Here is a 24,276-nt window from a genome sequence, read left to right as displayed (position 1 = left end):
TGTGTTTACAAGCAGATAACCAGTGAAATTTCTCTCTGTATGCAAACTTAAGTTGAGCCAAGTCATTTATATTTGCATAGGCAAATATTACAAAAATGCAAATTTGCCTCAGATGCAGAGGAATCTGCTCATCATGCAACACCCTCTGTTCTTATACCCTTGATTTGGATAAAGACAAGCTGCCCAAAAACTTTTAAATAATACAGAAATGACTTGACCTCGATATTGGGTATTCATTGGTATCTGTGAAATTATAGCCAGTAAATAGAGCCAGTTACACAAAGCCAAATTGCTTTTATTGACTTAACAAGCACAGTATCTACACAGATACAGTAGGTGGTGGCTCATGACGATAAACTGCTTCACCTGGGTGAAGCCACCCAGCGTTGACTAGAGAGCCAAATATTAGCCTTGCTTTATGGGACTTCTTTTTAAAATACGAAAATCTTATCAGTATCTACCGTGAGAGGCAGGTATTCATTGTTATTGGCTGAAAAAAAATCCATACTGTGTCCCTGCCACATTTTGCCCGACCGTGCCAGCAGCAGGAAGAGTGCTGAACAAAAACAATATTTCTATTTTCCATGGCAATTTATTGTTTTGATGGCTTCGCTTACTGATCAAGTTAAACAAACATTTGCTGCTTGTTGCTCAACATTTGTTGGATTAGGGTGCTATTTAGCTCAGTTGGTAGAGCGGGCATCCCATGTGCAGAGGCTTTGTCATCTCTCAACCTGTTTCCTGTCATGTCTTCAGCTGTTCTATCAAGAAAGCTAAAGGCCTTAATATACTTTCAAAAAAAAAAAACAAGACATTTTTTTGGATGGATTATGTCAGATTCATGCCAGTATGAACTGAATATTTGGGGATTTTATCCTCTCATCAAGCCAAAATGAGCAATTTGAAGGCATGTCTCTGATGATATGTGGGCATTTGTCTCTATTTTTGACTTTTTAGAAATAATATTTAAAGGATTATTGAAAAAAAAAATCATCAAGTGATGAAAGAGCCACTGGCAGGCTAGTTTTTAAAAACAGTTACGTTACGATTAATAGAGATTATGGTGTCGCCACTATCATATTCATCCTTTTACCATCATCATCCAAGGCCCTCTTGACAGACATTAAAGCATCATAATCAACACATACCTTTGACCTATACTACAAATCTGCTACAGACCAACAGGCTGAGAAGCTCAGAATGACAGTGCTTCATTAATGGTTGAACTCCAGATCTCATCCCGCAGGGGACCAGCTACCAGGAATCAGACAAGGCGGGTCGATGGTCGAATCAATATAATGCTTCAGTTCTGCCTGTTGTCCTCCCCCTTCCTCACCCCCTCTTCCGTCTCATTAGGAATACTATGACAAAGGAGAGTACGTCATCCGGGAGGGAGAGGAGGGGAGCACCTTCTACATCATCGCGCAGGGAAAGGTAACGCGTCTCACGCACTGTAACAGGTGACATGAACTGGCTGGGCAAAAACACACACACAAACACATCATCCATCTTATGATGCGAGTCAGGCCTATCAAACAGGACTCTGTTGATGGACATTTTAACTTGAATTCTCAAACAAGGATCATTCAAAAGTCCTCCCTGCTACGGTGATTGAAAAGTTTGAACTGATATGAAATAAAACATATTTGTACAGAGATCGAAACAGATGCTACAAACTTTTTCCATCTTTTCTGTACTACTTATTTATGCATTTATGCTTCCCATGATAGCTCCAAGATAGTTTTACAAATGTACCTCTATCCTCTTTGGATTTTGAGTATGATTTTATTCACAGATGCTTTAAATTCAAAATATTACTTCTTTTGCACACAAAAAATACCGATTAACAAGCATCCATAGTCATGCAAGGGGCCAACAAACCTTTGGCTCTGCGAGGCTGAGTGCTGATATCGGCATGCTAACAAACTCACAGTGACAATGCTAATGTCTGTTTCTTGAAAGCCATTATCTTGCTAGGTCGTAATCAGTCAGGAAGTGGTGAAACGGCAACAGTCATCCTGTGGGACCCACGAATTTATGTACAAAATTGCATGGCAATAACATATTTCAGTCTCAACAGGGTGGACTGATATTTCCATCCATAGAGCCATTTTTTTTTTGTTTTAATCTGTCCTTTTAAATGTGTTTTCTCACGTTACACTTGGGCTGCAGCGCCGAAATCTCAGAGACGTTTTTAGAGTCTTGAACAATGACACTCATTAAGGCCAGAGACACGAGCCTTAATCCCGTCCTTACAGCAATAAAATAAATCCTCTGGTGCTGCAGTTAGACAATACTGTGTGACGTCTCTATTGCACCGATCAGGATGCTGCTCAAGGCTCTGCTGCAAAGGCTTTTCTCATCATTCAGCACGAGTGTTGAATGGCTCCAGAAATACCATTAGTCTGGGCCCCCTTCTACTTTCATTTTTCTTCTTTCCCCTTCGTTTTCCAACACAAAGACGAACTGCATATACGAATGAAGTGAATCCATACACTCACAACCTGTTACTAAATCAACAATTCAGTGGCGAGGAAATTTCCAGGTGGCAACTCAGAACAATTAACTCAAACATTTTTTTTTAGAAATTTCTATCAGACCCTGATGGACCTGACCCCATGTCTGAAATCATGCTTAGAGGCCTTAGCCGATAGAAGACCAACTGTCCAAAAGACAGTTAAAGGACAGACAAAATGTATTTTTCTTCAATAACAGACCCGCTTTGGCTAATACTCTGACAAAACAAGACAGTTAAACTGCATGTGAGTCGTGGAGGTGTTGGACTATGACTCACCCGCCCGTCTGTCTGACAAGTCAGCAACCTGACACCGGGGAGTGAGGGGAGATGGAGAGGGGCCAGAGCTGTCCACAGGGGACTTTCAAAATGCCATTATGAGCCGATGTGAGACAGCAGCTCCTCAGCGCTAAGCTAACCAAACCAGCAAGAGACACATGTTGTTGGGGAGAAAGGGGGCTAATACAGGAAATGGCTCCACTGCCTCCCCCTCCTCCCCCCCCCCTCGCAACCCCCCGACAAGGGAGGGAATAAACGCTGAGAGCCACCAGGAAAAACAGGGGAAGTGGAGGTCGCCGAGGTCAAACGGGACACTTAGCTAAAACACATCCTGGCCTGCTTACTGCTGTGATGTCATTGCGGCATTTCTGCGGCAGGATGGTGCCACGAGTGGGATGTCTGACCTCGGCCAGGGTGGGCCGCTGGTTGTTAAAGCCTCACAAATGAAGAGGAAGTTTCACAACACTCAGGCTGCCAGGAGTATCTTTTGCAGAAAAAACTGCTCCTGTACTGGCAGCAGATGAGCGACGACAAGCAGTATATACACACAAAAAAAGAAAATAAAGGAAAATGGTGATAATAATGATAATAATAGTACGATACACCTCCCTACCCAGAACGCTCAACGCAGGTCATATTTTTTGTCAGGTGAGGGTGACCCAGACCACCGAGGCCCACAAGTTGCCGCAGATCATCAACACACTGCAGAGGGGGGACTACTTCGGAGAGAAAGCCCTTATAAGGTAAAATCAAACATCACAACCCAGACACACATTGTTATTTTAAACCTGCTCCGGGATATTTTGGTGGAAACACACACGGTTTTAATTGCAGAGTCATGCAAAGTCATTTTGATTCATACCGCCGCAAAACCACAGGTTTGTCTCAGAGGGCTTTAGGACACCTGCTATCCCCCAAGACCTCGATTCAAATGAGGAAAAGCTCCACAGCAGTACCTGCCTTCCATACTGAAAATAATGAGAGGGAGAGGCAGAGCTGAAAATATCACAATCAGCAAAATTAGAAGTTTTTGCACTTCTGTTATAACTGGATTGACATAGATGTAATCTCATGGCATGTAATCTGCTGTGCTCTGACAGCCTTTGCCAATAATCTTCATCTTCATCACCAAAAAGTTTAACAGGGTGATTGTTTTAGAGGAGGCCCAGTGGTAGCTGTTCTGCAAAGCGTTTCCTGGACGCACTTTATTGACAAAATGTCCTCCCGATCCAAAAAAAAACCGGTATAAAAACAGTGTGAGAAGTCAGAATTTGAAATGTGTGTGTGTTTTATGTGTGTAATGTGCATCTCTCTGTTTCTTTCAGTGATGATGTCAGGTCAGCCAATATCATCGCTGAGGAGAACGGCGTGGAGTGCTTGGTCATCGACAGAGAGTGAGTATTCATTTAAAGTGTAGCTTTCTGGTTGAGACATTAACACCAAACACTGACAAAATAATCCCCATTCCTCTGTAACACAAAGTTGTCAAGCACCAACTTAGATTAAGTTGTTAGTTTTCACTTTTCTTTTCTTTTCTATGACATGCCATCTGAAAGTGGCAAGTCAGAGTATGTCCTCCCAATAACGCAAAAAAGGTCATCATCCTTAGGAAGCAAACAATACAATGGGGTATTTTGGTATCCATCAGCTGCTGTCAACATTGTGTGCAGGACTTGCCCTGATTTCCCCCCTGTAATGTAGGTTTTTTTTTTTTACCTCAGTGGGACACCTCTGTCACCTCAAAGTTGGGGTTATGAAGCCTCTCAGCCAACATTCCGGTGGTTGCACCGTTGACGCATGGTTGTTGTTTTTCTAGGACATTTGATCAGACGGTGGGCACTTTCAACGAGCTACAGAAGTACCTCCAAGGCTACGTGGCAACACTCGATCGTGACGACAAGAAGAGACATGCCAGGTGGGTGCAGCGCCGTGAGCTCCGGCCAGAAGAGTGAATGAACGCTGTGTTCAGTGTTTTGTGTTTGTTTTGCATTTCGCTGGGACTGAAAAGACAAGTTTCTGTCTCCGTTCAGGAAGAAGTCAGTGTCGCGCCACCAGAGCCAGCCGCTATCGCCGGACATCATCCGTCTGAAGGACATGGTGTCAGAGTTCCCATCGTCCAGGCCCTTCGACCACCTGGAGGTCATCGCTACCCTCGGGGTTGGCGGCTTTGGACGAGTAGAACTGGTGAGACCTGAATCTTTTATCCTGAATGACATTTTGTTTCTTTCCATTCTGAAAATAGTAATAGTAATAATGATATTTAACAAGACCGTTATGTGGTAATCATCTTGGAGTGTCAAAACCTCATATATACTTTGTCATATATTTTTAGACTGAACTGAACAAGCACTGTATATTTTATCCCCAGCACTTACACTGAAAGGGATTCAGGAAGTGATCTTTTATTGATGAGTGTGAACAAGAGAAATTACTTTTTCTATGGTTTACATGGGAAGCTGACTTTCGCTTTAAGACAGACTAGAACAATACAGTTGTGAACCCATCATTTTATTACAGCTGTGATAAGTAAGTTCGACATCCCATCCTCATTCCCACGTGCAGGTGAAGGTGCGGGGCGAGGACATCACCTTCGCGCTGAAGGTCATCAAGAAGAAGCACGTCGTGGACAACAGGCAGGAGGAGCACATCCACTCGGAGAGGAAGATCCTCGCCGAGGCTCGCTCGCCCTTTGTCGTCAAGTCAGTCCTCCCGCTCGGCCGCCAAAACCATTTCCATTTTTTATCCTACATGATGAAGCTCTGCTCCATTAGTCTGGGGAAACAGTGTGGCGCTTATTAGTTTTTGATGAGATCACAGTTGAGGCCTTGAACAGATTACATCTTCTCGATGGGGGAGAAAGGCAGGGGATATTGAGATGCGCGCTACAAAAATGGAGTTATTTGTGATTAAATATGGCAGCAGAAGCTTTTCTTTGCTGTTCGTGAGATTACGGTGATCCAATTTCACTGTGTGCAGTGGAACAGGCTCAGATATTAAAGCCATTCTTCACCATCTGAGAGGCTCCTCTCGCTGGCCTCCTCATCATAGATGTATTTATTTGACCTTTTTCAGACGTTTTTACTATCATCTCTTCATATTTCTAATCTGTTTTCAAGACTTATGTAAGGGGATCCACGATTTGAGGCTACGAAGGGATGACAGTGTGGTTGAGCATGTTAACATCCACTCTGATTTTTTTAAGTGTCTTTCAGAGTGATATTGACTCTGCACACACTCTGGGGTTGCTGTCAACAATTTACTCAGAAAACACTGCCGCAGGGGTCAATTAAAATCACATTAGTTCACAAATTGAGCTGTAATTTGCGTCATACTGTCTTAAAATATATTATAGTCCACTGCAGTGCCTTGTTCTAACAACCACTGGGGCTGCATTCATTCACTCAAGAGCGCTGCCTACTGTTTATGATGTATTTTGCATAATGAGGTTTCTCCCTGCTAGTTCATCAGTTTAATGTTTACTAGCAGGGATTCTAGCCTGAGTGATGCCGTGTCTTAACCAGTGAAAGCTATTGTGGGCTGTCAAGGCAAGTAATTAGTAAACGTGGCTACGAGGTTTAAAATGATAATTTCAAGAGATCAGTGAAAAAAACCTGATTATTTTAAACCAGGAAAACAGTATGCTGTTAGACCAGGTGGTACCAGTTATGGGGCATATGATGCTCATTTTTAGGTTCATAATTTTATTTTGGGTCATTACTAATTAATGGTGAGGTGCTTTATTGCTAAAAAAATGCATCAGTTTTCTCTAACTATTCAGTGCTGCAACACTGTGTACCCCCTCTGGCTAAAACGCTGTGTCTCTTTAAGGCCCCTGTCTTTCGAATACCCAGTCTGCTCTGATTGGTCAACTCACACACACCTGAGCCAACACAGTAGCTATGGTCGGCTCAGTCGTGTTTTAGCTTCCAGGTAGCTTGACTTCTACCGTGAATAAAGGGATCATTATGTAAATATGTGACATGCTGATGTAGAGTGATGTCAGAAAGTCACAGAATTAAAGGCGGGACAACTGACGAGGCGTTTCAGGTGCAGAGTTTTCTGTGAGGAGAGAAGAGCGTCCATTAGCGCGGAATGGGAGCTTTTTAACTTTCAAGACATTTTGCACGCACATAATCAAAACAAAACAAAACAGCATGACTACTGTTCTGTTTATATAAAGCCTTTCACTTTGAAGCTAAACCTGTCTCTGCTTCTCTTTCTCTAGACTGTATCGCACGTTTAAGGATAACAAGTATGTGTACATGCTGCTGGAGGCCTGTCTGGGTGGAGAGGTCTGGAGTCTGCTCAGAGACAGGTAGGAAAGACCAAACACTCACCGATGCCCCTGACGTTTTTTTTTTTTTTTTGAAAACTCACTGGCTTGTTGCTTAAAATGATTGTACTTTGGTGAAGTTACTGCCTAATGAGGGAACTTTCCCCGTCTCAGGTTCACTCGTCGTCAATCACTGAATGAGAGCTGCCTGCGAGTGGGTTTTTTTTCGGTGCAGTTGTGTAATGAGACCACAGTTGCTGCTCCTCTGCCTCTCTAACAGCGCAGGATCTGACCCTACTTGTCAGCAAAATGTTTAAATTGGGCTTTCTTGTCTTCAGGGGAAGTTTTGATGAGCCCACTGCCAAATTCTGCGTCGGTTGTGTCACAGAGGCGTTTGATTACCTCCATCGCAAGGGCGTCCTCTACAGAGACCTGAAGCCCGAGAATCTCATGCTGGACACTGAGGGATACATCAAACTGGTGAGCGTTACTTAACAGATAGTGTGAACTGAAATGACATCAGATTCCAACTGTCAAGAGTTTGATCCCTTTGCGACGACTAATTTGTTTCTAGCAGATTTAATTTGTAAAGTCCAGTCACAATGTTCATTGTCCAACTGGTTGAGAGTTAAGGGAGTCGACAGCTTACAGGTAATGAGGCTCAAACATTCTCTTTCTCACCTTTGTGCATTAATATTGACCGTCTTTTTAAATCTTACATCGACTAAAGAACTCTCCATGGAGATAAAACTGAAGGGCTTTTATGATATCTAAAGAAAGCAGTTCAGCACCTCAGTGTCACTCAAGAAAAAAAACAGCATGGAAGGCTTCTGACTTGTTTTACTTGTAACTTGTTTACCTTAAAATAACTTATAGAACTGAGGGAGGTGCTGATTTCCACACAATATTGCTCGAACATAGTTTTCTGGTAAAGCTCCACAGGTTCCCAGATAGACTTTTTTTTTTTTTATAAAGAAATGCAATGAAGCTGATGTACTCTACCTTTTCCAGGTTGACTTTGGTTTTGCCAAGAAGATCAGATGTGGTCAAAAGACTTGGACATTCTGCGGCACACCGGAGTACGTGGCCCCTGAGATCATCCTCAACAAAGGCCACAACTTCAGCGTGGACTTCTGGTCTCTGGGCATCCTGGTGTTTGAGCTCCTTACTGGCAGGTTAGAGCATGTGCTCATCTGTGCTTTCAGTCTGCAGTTAGGCCTGTAATCATCCATTTTATCACTTCAATCTCTCACTGCTGATTTGCTGTAATTGTTTGCTGGCGGGAACAGAGGGCTGCAGAAAAGCACCCCTTTCAACAGACCTCAGCTAAACCAAAGGCCCAATTACATGTCTGTATTTTTTCGTTCCTCCTCTCCACAGTCCTCCGTTCTCTGGGAGTGACCAGATGATGACGTACACTTTCATCTTGAAAGGCATTGAAAAGATGGACTTCCCCAAGAAGATCACCAAGAGACCCGAGGACCTCATACGCAAGCTATGCAGGTACGAGATCACGCAGGCAGAGCAACAGTCAAGAATCAAGCTTGAAATTCCTCCAATCCAATCTCCTGAATCTTACCACCAGATTTCTCAGAGCAGAATATTATTCTGGTGGATGATGATGATGATGATGATGAGTAGTGTAGAGCAGAGGAAGGCTAGCAGTCAAGTCTCTGAGAGGGATCTCATTTAATCCAGGGCTGCAATTAATTAATTAATCAATATGTTCTTTGGTCATTAAAATGTCAGAAAATGATGACAAATGTCGATCAGTGTTTCACACTCTTCAGTGAGGAGGAGTAAGGAAACCAGAAAGCACTCTCATTCAAGAGGCAGGAAATTTGTCTTCGATAGTCTAAATAGTCGGTGAATAATTTAATAGTCGACAGTTTATCGACTAATTGATCAACTGTCGCAGCTCTAATTTAACCCAGACGAAATTTGATCACCCTTTGAGAGTGAAGCTTAATTGAAACCCAGATATGCAACTCAATGAAGAGAGACGGCAATTTTTTTGCAAACTGTGTGTTTAATGCTAGATGCTGAAAAGCTAATGCTAAACTGCATTGCTGGCTTTAGTGTGTTTGACGTATCATCTAAAAGGAGCGTCAATGCGTAAAAATGTAGGGCGAGGTCGAAGGGTTGAAGATACACTAAAGGCTGGGAGGTAAACATACATTGCTGGCTTGAACTTGTATGGAGAAGGAGCAACGCGATTATGAAAATGTATCAAAGATGGGGAGTGTTACAAGAGTTCATGGGGTATCCGGCACAAAATAGTGAATAAGTGTCCTCAAATGTTTCAACTCTTTACCTGAGCACCAACATGACAGTCACAAGATCAAAACAGTCACTTCTTATCTATTTTACAGGAAAAATCCCTCAGAGCGACTGGGCAACCTCAAAAATGGAATTACTGATATCAAGAAGCACAGGTAAAAAGGAGCTGATTCATTTTGTTCTGATCTCAGTGGGAAGATAAGCCACGCAAATTTAGCACTGATTGAACATTATGAATGTGAGCCGGTGGTTTGTGACCACGGCAATTACATAATCAGTGAACACACTGTACAAGAGCAGCAAATCATATTCAAAAGGCTTATCTCGTTTGTGGCCTGAATGCTCTTTATACTTACTGGTGTTCATCCCACTCTACATACATACAGCAAAATGTATCCCTGGGAATTAAAGGGATGAGTTTTGATATTTGACATACAGATTTAATAATTGGTATGTTTTTTATGTGCTCTCAATAATGTTTCTTAAGGTGGTTCAATGGCTTCAACTGGGAAGGACTGAAGGCTAGGACGTTACTGTCTCCACTGAAAAGAGAAGTAGGTGTAACCAAGAAATTGTTAAGTAGTTGTTAAGTTGTTAAATATAACGACAGAAAATAACAAATGAAGATTTAATTTTTTATAAAGTTGGAGGAGGATAACAGTTGATTATAAACTATGTTGGTTTGAATAAGTACCACAAGAATTGCCCTTAAAAATTGCAATTATGTCTTCAGGCGCTCCAACAACGGTTTTCCACTTCCAAAACTGAGGTAGTAATTGAGAAGGCATCCTAACATATTTAACTCTCACCCTTTTTCTTCTTCATTGTCGTCACTTCCTCAACAGCTCACGGGGCCGACAGATCACAGCTATTTTGACAGCTACCCTCCAGATGAGGACAGTCCTCCTGATGAGCTGTCTGGCTGGGACATGGACTTCTGAGACCTTCTGCTCCACCTTCCCATTCTTCCTTCCATCGTGCACCTTTACATCCAAAACTCGAGGGGTAAAGTGGGTTTTCTGGTGATCTTACATCACCTCTGCAGCCATGGTGGAGGTCCTCAGGTTCTGGGCAACAGTGGCTGCTTGCTTTATGAACTTGCGGTTGGCTGTCTCAACACAAATGAACAGCTAGAGGCGAATTCTTATTTAAGTATGACTGTGAACATGTATTACCTCCTAAACAACTTATCCTTTGGTTAAAGGTGCCATATGAAAGATTTTTAGTTTAAAACATTCAGAATGAATCAAAATTGGCAACAGAATTGAAAAGAAATAACAGTTTTGATGTTACATCACAGGTGTCCACGTATTGTATTGCAGTTAGCATCCTTACCAACTAGTCTTTAGCTACTTCATACCTCAAGAAGTAATAGACAGATACTCCCCTGTTACTCTAAGACCCAGTCTGGGCAGAGCCAGCTAATATGACTTCTGGCTGCACGTTTAACTACAATCAGCAGCAGTTAGACTGATACAATGGTGATATGTCGCCCACTATTTGTTTGGCGTATTAATTTGACTGGTGGACAATTCTTACATATTGCTCCTTTCAAGTGGTATTCTGGAGGATTTCAGGAGTGGGGAGTTTGGCAACTCCTGCATTCACTGGTGGAAACAGCAAATGTAATTTAATAAACACAGGTCATTGTATTTCTGGGGGCAGCAAAACAAACTGTAGTGGTTTTAAAGTGCATTTCATTGGATTTAGTGGAATCTAGCAGTGAGTTCACAGATTGGAATCAAATGAACAACTCACCCCCATGGGAAAAATGTGAAGAAAAAAACGTTTAACCACGCTGAGTCAAAATGAGTTGGTGTCATCAGTTAAGGACATCCTCACGCACGTAGCCCTGTAGTAATGGAAATGAAAATCCCTGCTGTGCTGGGCTGATGTGCCGAGTCAAACCAAGTTAGGCCAGGCCAGCAGATGTAATAGAAGAAAAACATCTGTCTGCATTATTTTAGACATGGGGTAAGAAGAACCAGCACTGCATCAAAACAAATTCTTAAATTGTGTAACACCCAGAATTAATGAAAGACCTTTTTCAGTCCACAGTGCAGATTCACATAGATAAGTGATTAGTGCGCCTCAGCCGACATTTCCCGTTGTTCATGCATTAAAGTTCCTGTAGTGTTTGCAATATGGTGAACAGGAGTAAACGAAGAACAATGAGAACGTGTCAAACAACCAATGCTTTCCAATAAAATCCCTGACGTGACAACAACATTTTCACCACATGCTGTGACGAAACAGAGTGAAGCAACAGAAACACTATTACAGGTTGAGCTCTGCTAAATTAGCCTGCAGGCAAGTTACTCCGAAATAGTACCCAACGGTGTGTCCTGGATAACTAAGCTGGGCTCCTTAAGCTTTATTTCATATTACTTTGGAGAGACTTTATGCATTCCTTAATGAACCTTAACCCAATGTAATGATCTTTGACAAATAATACTAAACTATTGTTTTCTGTGGGCCCTCATGATGCCTCCAGATGTGGTTGGTTGGGAAATTTGTGATGCAGCTGCAAAAGCCTTCATTTCTTACAGCTGAGGGAATTTTTGATTACATGTGCAGTTTGTTTATGGCTCTGGAGGAGTGGAGGTGTGGGGGATGGGATATGTGTGGTGATGACACTGTAAAAAGCAACTTGAGAACAAACACAGACTTGGGAAGAAGAAATGCGACTGAACTGCTTTGGCAGCATCGCACCACCATGCACTGCTATCCCCAACGTGAAACACTTGTGCTAAGAAGCACCAAGAGGTTCCTTGTCCCCACAGAGGCCAAACTGGACACACACAAATCGTGAACTCTACTAAGTTATAGAGTGTGAGCATCCCGTAGGAGGGTGACCTGAAGAAATATTTACTTACTGAAGCTTTCAACTCCATAGTTCCTGGTAAGAGAAAGTTACTTCTGCTCGGCCTGAGGCGTTGATGATGTGAAGAACAGCAAAGAGACCAAACTTCTACTATGAGGGGTTTTTCAGGAGCTTATGTAATTTCCATTTTTAAATCTTTCAGGTTTACAGTAAATGGACTGTGTGCTCTGGGTCTATGTGTATACTGTATACTGTAAGGCACAGGCCACAAAAATACACAATTTATACAGTCCAAACCACTTGCTCCTTTACATATACCTTAACAACTCGGTGAGTGTTTTTTTTTTTTTTTTGTAAATATCACATAAACATGTATACATTGACTGGTGAATGTGTGTGTACAGTATGTACAGTATCTGATAATGTTTGCGCGTGTCTGTGTGACACACCTGAAACTCTTGGAGAAGCTGTGGCCTTAAGATAATGACTACTGATTTCAGGATACAGCTGTGTGTGTTAATATTTCAGACAGAGTTTCCTTCAGAAATTGATTTTTGCAACTGAACAGTATTTTCAGATTTGGTAATTTAAAGTTTATGGCCAGAATAGATTCTTATTATTTCCTGACCATACTCATTGTGGACATTTTTACGGGGATGTGTGATAACATTAACACAGGTGTAATACATATTAAGTGACGTGGCTTTCCCAAAGAAATTTTGAGCATCAAACTCCTCATTTTCTTCACTGACATATAATATTTGTGCACCTATTTGTGTCATTTCTGCACCAATTTGCGGAGAAAATGTCTTCATTTATTGAAAGGAAATGACTTGTTGAGAAATAATGTCCTATAACAGACCTCCAAGCCCAGTCACCAGGATGTAATGTTAGCAGTAAATGATTCTGTAAACCACAGATACTTACAAGGTTGACATTTGTACCAAATGTGTCACATCACGTTTCTGTCACAAGGTGAAGGGGAAGGTGGTGGCCAAACGGTTCACCGCAGTTCAAGTAACAGTACTTGATTTTCTTAAGCACACCTGGTCTCAACTCAATCTGTGATTGTGGCAGCCAAACCATTATTTCTTTCTAACTAGAGTTTGAGCACAGTGTTACGACAACAAGGGAAATAGAAAATTCCACTGAATAAAATAAGTGTCAACATAAAATAAGTGTCAACATAAAGAAAAGTTCAGTTTTAACTTATCTGTGGTTGTGCAGAAACAATTGTCCTGGTGATTGGGCTGGGCTACGTCATAGTCAGCCATGCAGCTGCTTCTCCTTCTTTCTGTTTTATGGCAGATTGTAATCAATGCTTTTGTGTTAGCAAACTGCCATCCTGTTGCATTTTACCGGGGGATGCATATGTTCTAAATATTGAGGGATCTCATACATCCGCCCCGAAATCTATGTTTCTGGTTCCGATTTCCCAATCAGTCACCAATGACCACACACTCGTCCTATTTGAACCGCTGAAGAAGAGGAATTGGACTGCAATACAGAGGTGCGCTGAATTTTCGAAAGTAATTACATTGCTTTGCTGCAATGACAAGTCAAAATGTGGGCCACCAGGCCTGTTGCTTAATTTGTGTTGATTCATGACTGAATTGTAAGTTTAAATAAAGTTTTGCAAAAACAGAAATGTAACCAAACTGTTCAAACCTCTATTCACTGGACATCGTCTCCAAGGTTATAATCAGGCGCTAGTATTAAAATAATAGCCCTGCAGTAGATTTGACAATTTTATGCACACATTCTAAACTGTTACAACAGACATGCTGTATTTACTGCAACTGCGTCTGCCTAGTGCAATCCTAAAAAAACATATACTCTATCTGGTTGTAAAATGTAAATATTTACTTTTTGGGGCATTAGGTGAAAGCTTTTGCCCAACAACTATACTGCACATACAGGTATTCGATTACATTTTGTCACTGAAATCAGAAATACTGATCTTGTATTTTATGCAGAATGGAAACAGAAGCTTGTGTAGGAGATGCATTTTCAGTTTTTTGCTTTTGTGTCTTGTTTTGTACCCAAATCCCTCAAAACCATCACGTTTAGGAACCAAAAAGAACCTTGATCGATCTGAGTCTTGCATACTTTTATTCATTTCTTTGAATGCCGTGTAGAGGTGGTCAGAGCTCGGATGGGGAGGGCAACCATAAACAGCTTACCACACTTTCACATCAGAGGTGACAACTGTCCATCACAGATATAAAGACCATCAACGTGTCCGAGCTTGACCCCTCCCCTCCCCTGGCCACACCTCTGCAACATATGCAACAATCAGAAAATAAATAGATGCATGTTAAAGGTCATTTCCATATACAAATATATTTTATGAAGCTTATTGTACAAGCATTTCCTTTTTTTACCTACAGCATAACATTTACAAGATAGGATCGAACAGTGGAGTTGAGTAAACTGCTGATACACTGCACTGTATACTGGATACTTGCACTCCAAAAGACATTAGTGAAGTTTAGAAGTGGGTCGACTCTCAAATGCAGCAAAAGCAAAGGTCCAAAAAAATTACTCATAAGCAGTTGTCATGTCTGCAATGTTGTACTGGCACAAAGCCAGTCCAGTCTATAGCATAAATTGCTAAAATCTGTATTGGCACAAGATGAGGAGGCACAAACTGGAAAAAGTGTCAGTACAAAATATATAAAGTTAAAAAATCTGCCCTTAGCTATTGACACAAAATAAATGTCTCTGAAATATCAAAATAGTGAATTATCTGAAATACATTTTAGAATAAATTCCACTGGTGATCATACTTACCAAAATAATAAGCACTATGTTCACTCACTGTAGACTATTTTGTACCATAAAAAACTACTCTCTGCTTACGCTTTGACTTCAGCTTAATCGCAAACTGAGCTCAGTTCTATGAATGACTGAGCCTCTCTGAACAGGCGATGATTCAAATCAAAGTTTTTGAAAGGCAGAAATCCACTCATTCAAAAAGGCACTTCTATCTCAAAGACACATTAGAATGTCATCGACAAGTAGTGAGCTATATACAAGAACAATGTACAAGTCTATAGAAAAAAAAGTTTGCTGCTATATTTCAGTCTATTTGCTCTGAATAAATATTTGGTTTAATGAACTCTGACAATAATGCACAACCCAAAGCAAGTATGACGTGTTAACTGCTCCTCCAGGTGTGCCTTTTGTTCAATGTTGACCTGATGCAAAGTACATGTGATCAAACACGCCCTTAATGATTCATGTGAAATATACTCTGTACAGTAATATTAAAGGCTTATGCGACCCAGGAATACAGATCAGCTCTCCCTGATCATTCAATATATTATAGTGTTGCTCATCAGTTTTGGTTTTAAAAAAATGGCATGCCAATGATAAAATATGGATGAAATCTAGGTTTTAAAATACCGGCAGCCCAATGTTTTCCATTTTGAGAGACTGGTGCATAATGTTCACTGATGTGTCCTCTCTATTTTCATCTTCATCACGTTCCAGCAGAAACCTTAGAGCTGTCCTTGCCAACAGAGAACCAAAAGGTTTTTTGGAGCTGAAACCAAGTTCAGATGGAGAAAAACATGAAATCAAAGTGAAAGTCACATTTTATACCATCTCAACCTTTTAGGAAAATCTGCTTTTCAGTTAAAGGATAACTCTAATTTTGCACATTTAGCTTTTTTGCAGGTCTTGAGGAACACAACTACAAATGTGAAAAAAATTGCATAAAGCCTTTTGTGGTTCCAGGGGAAGCTGCATCTAATGTCAAAAATCCCCCCAGTGATGTCACTAAATGGCTATGTAGCATTGTGGGTGATGTAGGCGGCATGTTTTCAAAGGCAGTCCACTGTTATTCATTGCATTCTTATAACACTATTGGACTTATTCTGGACAGTTTAAAAACAAAAGATTTAAATCAAGCAGAACCAGCGATATCTGCTTTTTTATACCATACCTTCTTCTTCCGTTTCAAAACCTAGCGCCTACATTACCCACAGTGGAATTAAGCCACTGCTTGACATCACTAGAGGCAATTTATCCAATCACATGCAGCCTTCATCTGGAGCCACAAATGGCCATCTACTACTTTTTTCACATATGAAGTTGTATTTTGAGCAGTAAGGCAAAACTGATTCCAGACCAGCAGTGTATAGTGACTTCATACTGACTTTGTTGATATCTTAATTGATAAAAACAGATTTCTAGAAGTATTCTGGTAGTTTATAATGTTTTTTTTTCTCTCAAAAATGTATTCTATGCTGTTAATACAAAACACAATTTCAAACACAATGTAAAGGCCACATGTTTGTAACGTTAAAGAAAGTTAAGCCTGATGTCAAGCTCATTAAAACCACCAGTATAAATCTTTGATGCCTGAATGACTTATTTGATTTCTTTCTTAACTTATCAGGTCCGGCAAAGGTTTCAATCAAAGTTTCCACACATGCATCAAGCGGCTTTCTGAGTACTTTGGCTTAACTGGTGATGGCCCTGGTCCAACGTAGTAGTTTCTCCTTTTGATATGCTTTATCCCTTTATCTATCAAAATTAAATCTGTATGATTGATTTCTGTTATTTTGTAAAGCTTGAACATTTTCTTGGCGAAGAAATGGCATGATGGGTCTCCACAAAAAAACTCCCCATTTCAAATGTTAATGAAGACCACAAATGAAAAGTAGCTTACTCTCTCACATATAATAAACTCTTAAAATGTGGGTTCTGTACAACGATGGAGCAGTGATCTAAACACAGATATGTACGGCTATCTACTGTACCGCCTACATCATAATTCTGGCTTTGGAATCTAATATATCTCTCTATAGCAGCCAAGCCAATAATTATACAATGACTTCTCATATAGTGAATAACACAGTGATAGTACAGACATAAATACATACACATAGTAACAAAAACCATGCAAGTGCGAGTCTGACTTTGTGGTGGTGACCGAAGACAACTTCAAGCTATGAAGGAGAGAAAGATGAGAGTGACCCCCCCGGAGGAATCAGTTTTTTCCTGAAAAGTGATCTTTTGTTTTTTTTCTTCAGTTGTTGTCTCTCTTACGCTTTGTTGGTATTTTTATATCTTGAAAGTCAGTTTTTGATCTTCTTAACCCTGCTATCACCCGATGGACAACTGAGCAGAGATGATGAAGACATAAAGGTAATCAGTGGAGCTGCTGGTGAAATTGGAGCATGGAGACATTCCAGGTATCTTCCGCTAAGGTAACTCACACGATCCACTCCTTCCTGTTCAACCTCCTCTTCACCTGGAACAACAGGAGGCACTCTCCTCCAGTGCAACACTACGTTGCGTTCGATGGGTGTTTGTAAGTGAATGAGTGTCTGACTACAGAAACAGGAGGAGAGAGTGTCGTTCTGGCTGCATGTGTTGATTTTTTTTTTTCTTTACTTTTATAAATGACATGAGTTTTATGTTAACAGGCATTGAAGGGGGAAAAAAAACTATCTACAGGCGCAAGAATCTACAGTCATGTTGGGGTAGACTTTCAGCACCACGTTCTTGTCCTCATCAAAGAAGAGGATGCTGAGGGAAGACATCTTCTCTGGGACACAGCACGGCTCAGGGATGCCCGGGACGACGCCTACTGCCCGCACTATGCTCTGGATGGTGGCGTGGTTAGAGGGCTTCAGAGCCTTGAGCAAAGAGACAGAAAGGATTAACAGGGATTCCTTGAAAGCAAAAGTCTTTCTAAAAGTTTGATCACTTTGTAGAAGCGTGATTGTTTTGCATATTGCCACATAAAATAACTACTTTTAACTAGCTATGTTTTGTCAATCACTTGTTACAGAGAGGTGCTACACAACGTTTGATTGATAAAAGGGAAGGTTCTCTAACAAAGTAGGTCTTGGTTTTGTAGTCTTAGCTATTGTTCCTCTCAGTAACATTCAAGTTGACTGCAAAGTACACACAAAGTGCATCATTAAAAAGCAAATCTGATCGGACAAACATTCAGAGCAAAGTAAATTGGAAGAGGAGAAGAAAGTGATTGGCAAAATTCTCCATTATGCTCAACTCATCGTTTACAATATGTCACCTAAGGAAATTCATACCAAAGTCTTTTGTCCAATCAGCAAAGCCATAGTTGGCCGTATTACTCCACTGGTTTGTTGGTATACATCTGTTCCTCAATAAGGTTATGTGATGAATAGAGACAGAAGTATGAGGACATTTAATGCTGCAAAAAGATTACGACGGACACCTTAAACGGCGATCTCCATCACCTAATTGGACTGCTTACATTTACGGCGTATCTGGCTTTGTTGTATTGATGTTGTTGATTTGTGAGTACTGTAACCGACCAAATGATGGCCAGATCTGCTAAAATAACTCCTTAACTGTGATGATTTTTTTCCAGAGGTATATATATATATATATATATATATATATATTTTTTTTTTTACCACAGCATAAACTTTTTTGGATCGTTCAGAATATTGTTCAGTGCATCTGACAAACAGCTACAGGTAGGTCAGGATCTGTGTTGTTAACTCTGGTCCTAGCTGTTCCCACCTGGTGAGCTGCTTCATGTCTTAGCAGGATCCAATAAGAGACAGGGCTCTTCCCACACAGCATAATAAACTAGGCCGAGAAGCTTTTAATTGTAGCCATTTAGCAGCTTCTAAAGCTTTATCCGGACAAAGGAGAAACAACATCACAGGATCACAGGCCAGTCTGACTGAGCAGCAAACCTGCAGGAGAGAGGGGGGGGTCGCCTTACGCCTTAGGCCCTACTTCTGGGACTAATTACATCCGACTACAAAGGCCGGGTGACTCCGAGGTAATGAATTAAGTGGATGGAACTCGTGCATTCCGGCCATGTTTAAAATACCTGTGATGTTATCTTGTCAGCGGGACCACAAGCTTCGAGGGGAGCTGATGTTTAACATCAGTGGAGGCACAAGTTTTTGTTTTGTTTCTCTCTCCTCTTTGCCCTTTCAAATGTGTGAAACCACATGTCATGTTGCCTTTAAATAAAGAGAGATGTTCAAGAATGGCGCGAGTTAAAAGAGCTGCTTCCGCCAAGGTCTTAACTCGTTTTTCTTGAGCAGGGTTATGAAGTTTTACTGATTTTTGATGTCAAGGTCAGCCACTCGCTTCCCTGAAAGTTGTACAGGGAGTAGTGTTCACTTGAGGTTACAACACCAATTTTGATTAATGCCATCAGCAGTTTAACTGCTTTTACTGCGAGTTGGGTAAAGAAGGGCTTGACTTTGGACTAACTCTCTCCTTTAAAAGGTGTAATTTGTAAGAACTGACCACCTGTTACACTCATACTCCATAGAAATAGGGGGCCGTAAATCACCAGAGTCACTAACTGTTGTGAACTATATTCTGCTAATAACTGTAGTTACTGTTAGCTTGTTAGATCGGAACAGCTAGCTGGTTAGCATGCTAACTTCAGCAGATATAGTTCCAAGATCTTAATCCAAACTTAATCTTAATTCCTGAGATACATCGTTGAACGTAAAAGCATTACAGTTACCACTATAACTAGTCTATCCTGACAGATGGCATAGATTCTATCCAATGGTCCAGCTCTTCAGTATCATCATCTATAATATAAGACAGATAGGCTTCAAGGACTTCTGATGTAAATGTCATCCAAGTGAAGAACAGTCATAACAACAGTAAGCCAGGGACAGGAAGCTTAATGGCTAGATGTGCTGATATCTCAACATAGCCTGTTTGATTTACCTAATACACACCATATGGCATGAAAAAGGCAGTTTGATGGTGAAACATGCAGGCTGTTGTGTGTAGCTGAGGTTCAAATTACGCTAAGCAGGAAAAAGGCCTTCTCAAGTTGCGATGACCACCACTTGGCCGAAAACTTGTCAACAAAACCTGGTTACAAAAAAATCCAGGGGTTCCCAACCAGTCTGTAGCGTTGTTGCTCCTGTTTTACTTGGATAAAATTTAGAAGCCTGAAACGTTAAACAAGTAATTCACACGTCTGCTTCCCCCTCAGGCTGGAAACCACTGCAGACGTTCACTACAAGACTCTGTGTCTCACCTTTGGCATCGGGAACTGGCAGGACCCTGAGCAGTAGTAGGCATCAAACGACTTCGGTGATATAATCCATTCACTCCATCCAATGTCGGCAAAGTCCACTTTCAGGTATCTCCGAGCGCAGTTCCTGGGCTCGTTCCACTGCTTCTTTCGCGCCTTTTTAATCGTTTGCTCGTCGAACTGCAGGAGGGGCATCTTGTGCCGTTGATTCTTGCGTGTCTTTTTACGTGGCCGGCGGGCCTGCTTGTTTTCAAAAGGCTCATATGGACTTGTCTCATCCCACCCTGTCGTCTCGTATGGGTACTCGGGGCCAGGAAGTTCATTGTTTTGCAACGGGAGCAAAACGTTCACCGAGCGCTTTTGTCGGGGCTGCGGCCGCTCTTGTTCGGTGTCATTTTGCTCATTCAGCCCCAGTTTCTGGAAGCTGTGTGATACGGAGCCTTCCCCTCCCACCGGGTGGTGCCTCTGGAGAGTGGCTACCACACTTTCAGGCTCTGAAATGGCAGAGTCATTGGCGTAGACCAGGATGTAAGGTGAGCGGTCTGACAGGAGCTTCTTCCACGGCTGGGGCCCTTGTGAGGTCACATCAATCCCAATGAGCAGCTCGTCATGGTTCTTGGCCTGGTTGACCACACGAGTTATGTCCTTCCACTGCCAAGATATGAAATCCCTGTAGAGGGTAGATACATTGATCCGAAAGTGTCCAAGAGTCCTCATCTTGTTATCCACGGAGGCGAAGCTCCAGATGACCATGTGGATGTGGCTGTGCCTCCGGGGGCCGTGGCGCCCGCAGCTTTTGGGCCTGGAGCAGGCCTGGGTGCTGTTCTGAAGGTCTCCGATGTAATAATGAAGAGTGGCTGACAGAACGTCTTCTGACTTGGTGAGGGAGGTGAGGTTGAAAATCTGCAGCTGCTTCTTGTTGATTGTACCTGTGGGTACAATGAGTGATATTATTTATACAGTGAGGACATTTTATTTGGCCAGGTTCTGAATCATATGTCGGTGATTTTTCTGCTTTCATCGTAACCATTTCATGGCTCATTCATTTCTTAACTCATTCAAAAATTATGTTTAAAAATGTTAACAATGATATCTTTCTCTAGAATTCCCTCAGTACTCTGAATGATCCAAACAACCCACTTAAAGGGGCACTAAGTCATTTTGGAGTAGAAATTTAAATTCTGAATGTTTAATATTTCCAGTAGTAATGATGTAATAATGCAACATGAAACTAGAAAGGTGGCAGGGTCCACCACATCTAAACAAAGTAAAACAGTATGAAATTGTGTTGTCCTTTAAGGTCAGTTTGTTTATTCAATCATGAAAACAAAGAGAGTTTGTTTAGCCATAATAAAAAACAGTCAATGAAAATCTGTCTCCTCTGAATACAGTTTCATCCCCAAAACTACGCACTGCACCTTTGACAGGTTTAAGAGGCACCTTATCTTCAAAGACAGTGTTTTCACTGGAAGTCATTCATGCTGCGGTCTGTGGGTTATGCAAAGTAACCAGGACAGAGTTAAAAACCTAGTCAAATAAAACCAGAACTATCTGCAAGGCATAGCTGAGAAAATACTGAGACGATGTGTTTGTAATTTGGGTGAACTGACCCTTTATACAGTGTGACATACAGCTACCAGGCGACAGGAGGCAGTATAATCTAACAAACTTTGACCCTGAGTGGCAACGGGTCCGTCTTTAATAGTGCCCATGTCCAAGTGATAATATCACAACGTGGCATGCAAGGAATGGCGAGCTCGAGGGGATTAAAGTTATCATACAAGTTCCTCCAGAAATAATTATAATAACAAAGGCGCTTCAAATGCAGAAACTCAGTGCGGTGGAAACGCATCCACTCAGCCGCCACACAGGCAGGCTGGGCAGCTGCCAGACGCTTTCTCGAGGGAGAATCTCGACTATCTGACACTAAAATCTGGAGCTGTGAACGCAATTGTGTCGGCGAATGATTCGGAGTTGCGTGGAGAGATCTGATGAGGAATCTGTGCTCCTGGCACAAGGACGGAGTAACAGGTTGATCGCATTTCCATGACTGGATCAACAGGTGTATTTTAGTTTCAGCTCAGTACAGCAGCGCGCGAATGGCAACAAATTTGACGAGGGTTTTTTTTTTTTTTTTTGTCGATTTTTAATCAGTTTTTAAACCTAAAACGGCACAGTGAACATTTTCTCTAGTGAAATGTCTGTGTTTCTTTTAAATGTGCCTAAATTACGCACACATTCCGTCGCCGCACAACTGTGTGCACATGCAATGTGCGGATGAAACAAACCGAGCAAGGAAGGAGACAGACCAATTCACCAAAATCCGCACAAGACATGCATGTTACCCTTTCTAGACTGGCAGAACTAAGTGCTGTTAACGCGCGTAAAAGTTTGGATACCTACCCCAGTGCGCTTTGAAGCTGCGGACAGTGTTGCCGTCCTTAAAGGGAAATCCAGCCCGGTTGTACTTCGTGTAAAGCATCTGCATGTGTTCCGTCATTGTATCCTGTAAAAGCAGATCCTGGTCGTCTTTCGTGGGCTGCTTTTTATCCACCGAATGCGTAAAATCCACCTTTCGTCTCTCGGGGAAATTGTCTGTTTTCAGCATCGCGCAGTATCCCACGCACAGATAAGTCCATCCGTAGAGCAGCACGACCACAAACCGAGAGTAGAGAGCCATGCTTGAGCCAAAGCGAAGGTGGCAGCGGAAAAAGTAACAGTTACAACAAAATCTAGCACGTTTCCAGAAGCGGTGCCTATCTCCAAAAAGACATACCATCACCTGAGGAGGAGTCCTCTGTTAGAAAATGACACCATCACCTTTGACACCAGTCACAGCGAGAGAGCAATGTGGGCAGGAAAACAATATGAGAGCGTGATCCAAAGCTGCTTCTCTGCTTTTGGTAAGTTGTAACAGTCAGTAAATGATTTAAAAAAAAGAAAGAAAAAAAAAGAAAAAGTTCAGGCGCACAGCAGAAGGTGCAATGAAGGAGCAGATTCGGGAGAACTAAGCTGCTCAAACAGCGACGCTCCTGGTTTTGTATCCGAGCTGTGAGCTGATTTCAGGACCAGCAGTCAACCGTCCCCCCGTCTCAGCTTTCATTGAAGGTAAAGCATGTTGTGCTTGGTATTATAGGGCTTGTGGGACCAGCTGGGTATTCCTCGCGCACGCACGCGCGCGCACATACACAATGAGAGAGAGAGAGAGAGAGAGAGAGAGAGAGAGAGAGAGAGAGAGAGAGAGAGAGTTTCCTGTTCAGGATACTTTTACGCACATTCAGCCTGGGGACAAATTATCTTATGTTATCTGGAGATGAACGAGGCGGTTGGTTTGTTTCACGGCGGATTTTTAACAAATACGTAATTAAAGGCCGTTCCGCCGATTTGTCGAGCTGATTTCAATATATAGACTGCTGCCACAGAACAGCCGTTCTGTGCGTAATTTTCTACTCCGCAGAGCTGTGCGTCTGACTGGGCCGCGCTGCTGAATGAAGCGGCTTATTGTCGGCATTAAAGGCTCTCTCCCCTATTTAGTTTAGTTGAATGGAGTTAAGCACACACATCCTGTACCATCGCGGCCCGATCCGGATGCTGTACTGTGCCCACCGCCCCTCCCCACCGTCCCCCCCAAAACAGCCCATCCAGGCGGGGTTTAGACACTCCATCCCACCGCCCTCCACCCCCCGCAACTGGGCTTCTCTTTCAGGGGCACTCGGGAGGAAATGATTAGGGCATTTCCCCGCCCTTGGACATCTGATGGCAATAATATTAGCATGCCATGTCTTTCATAGCAGTCAACACACTGAACGGGGTTAACCGTTTCAAATGGGTGGAGAGAATCGATACAGGCCTCCACCACAGGGGCAGCAGAGGGGAGTCAGCTGGGACCGGACAGGTTCAAGCCTTAATAACCAATCAATAGACTAATCAATCATTGCAACTTATCAGATTTGTATCCATAATGACAAATCAGAAGACAAAAGAGAGAAAGCAGAAATAATCGATAAAAAGAAAAACACAGAAAGGTTTGACTTCTTAAACAGAGTATGTGAGTTGCATGCCTTACATTGTACAGA

General features: G+C 42.0%; 2 protein-coding genes across 4 annotated transcripts in view; one reads left to right on the top strand and one right to left on the bottom strand.

Annotated features, from left to right (window-relative positions):
• Positions 1 to 13,808, top strand: part of prkg2 (protein kinase cGMP-dependent 2) — a 29,145-nt gene extending 15,337 nt beyond the window's left edge. For all 3 annotated transcript variants that reach the window (XM_037099538.1, XM_037099540.1, XM_037099541.1), the window contains exons 7-19: positions 1,357 to 1,434; positions 3,443 to 3,537; positions 4,120 to 4,188; positions 4,611 to 4,709; positions 4,825 to 4,978; positions 5,357 to 5,493; positions 7,020 to 7,109; positions 7,406 to 7,547; positions 8,079 to 8,242; positions 8,448 to 8,570; positions 9,440 to 9,502; positions 9,835 to 9,901; positions 10,193 to 13,808. In XM_037099538.1, coding sequence (XP_036955433.1) covers positions 1,357 to 1,434; positions 3,443 to 3,537; positions 4,120 to 4,188; positions 4,611 to 4,709; positions 4,825 to 4,978; positions 5,357 to 5,493; positions 7,020 to 7,109; positions 7,406 to 7,547; positions 8,079 to 8,242; positions 8,448 to 8,570; positions 9,440 to 9,502; positions 9,835 to 9,901; positions 10,193 to 10,288 — 1,377 coding nt within the window. In that variant the 3' untranslated portion in view covers positions 10,289 to 13,808. The remainder of the gene's footprint in view (positions 1 to 1,356; positions 1,435 to 3,442; positions 3,538 to 4,119; positions 4,189 to 4,610; positions 4,710 to 4,824; positions 4,979 to 5,356; positions 5,494 to 7,019; positions 7,110 to 7,405; positions 7,548 to 8,078; positions 8,243 to 8,447; positions 8,571 to 9,439; positions 9,503 to 9,834; positions 9,902 to 10,192) is intronic.
• A 458-nt stretch (positions 13,809 to 14,266) lies between these two features.
• On the bottom strand, positions 14,267 to 23,279 carry bmp3 (bone morphogenetic protein 3). The gene is made up of 3 exons (XM_037099020.1): positions 22,604 to 23,279; positions 20,204 to 21,129; positions 14,267 to 17,822 (listed from the first exon to the last, which is right to left on the bottom strand). Exons 1-3 carry the CDS (start codon positions 22,977 to 22,979, stop codon positions 17,631 to 17,633), a joined length of 1,494 nt encoding a protein of 497 aa, XP_036954915.1. The 5' UTR covers positions 22,980 to 23,279; the 3' UTR covers positions 14,267 to 17,630.
• Positions 23,280 to 24,276: the final 997 nt, after the last annotated feature.

Source organism: Acanthopagrus latus, chromosome 5 (genome assembly GCF_904848185.1).
Source record: "Acanthopagrus latus isolate v.2019 chromosome 5, fAcaLat1.1, whole genome shotgun sequence".
NCBI classification, from domain to species: domain Eukaryota; kingdom Metazoa; phylum Chordata; class Actinopteri; order Spariformes; family Sparidae; genus Acanthopagrus; species Acanthopagrus latus.
This window is presented reverse-complemented; position numbering and strand designations above follow the sequence as displayed.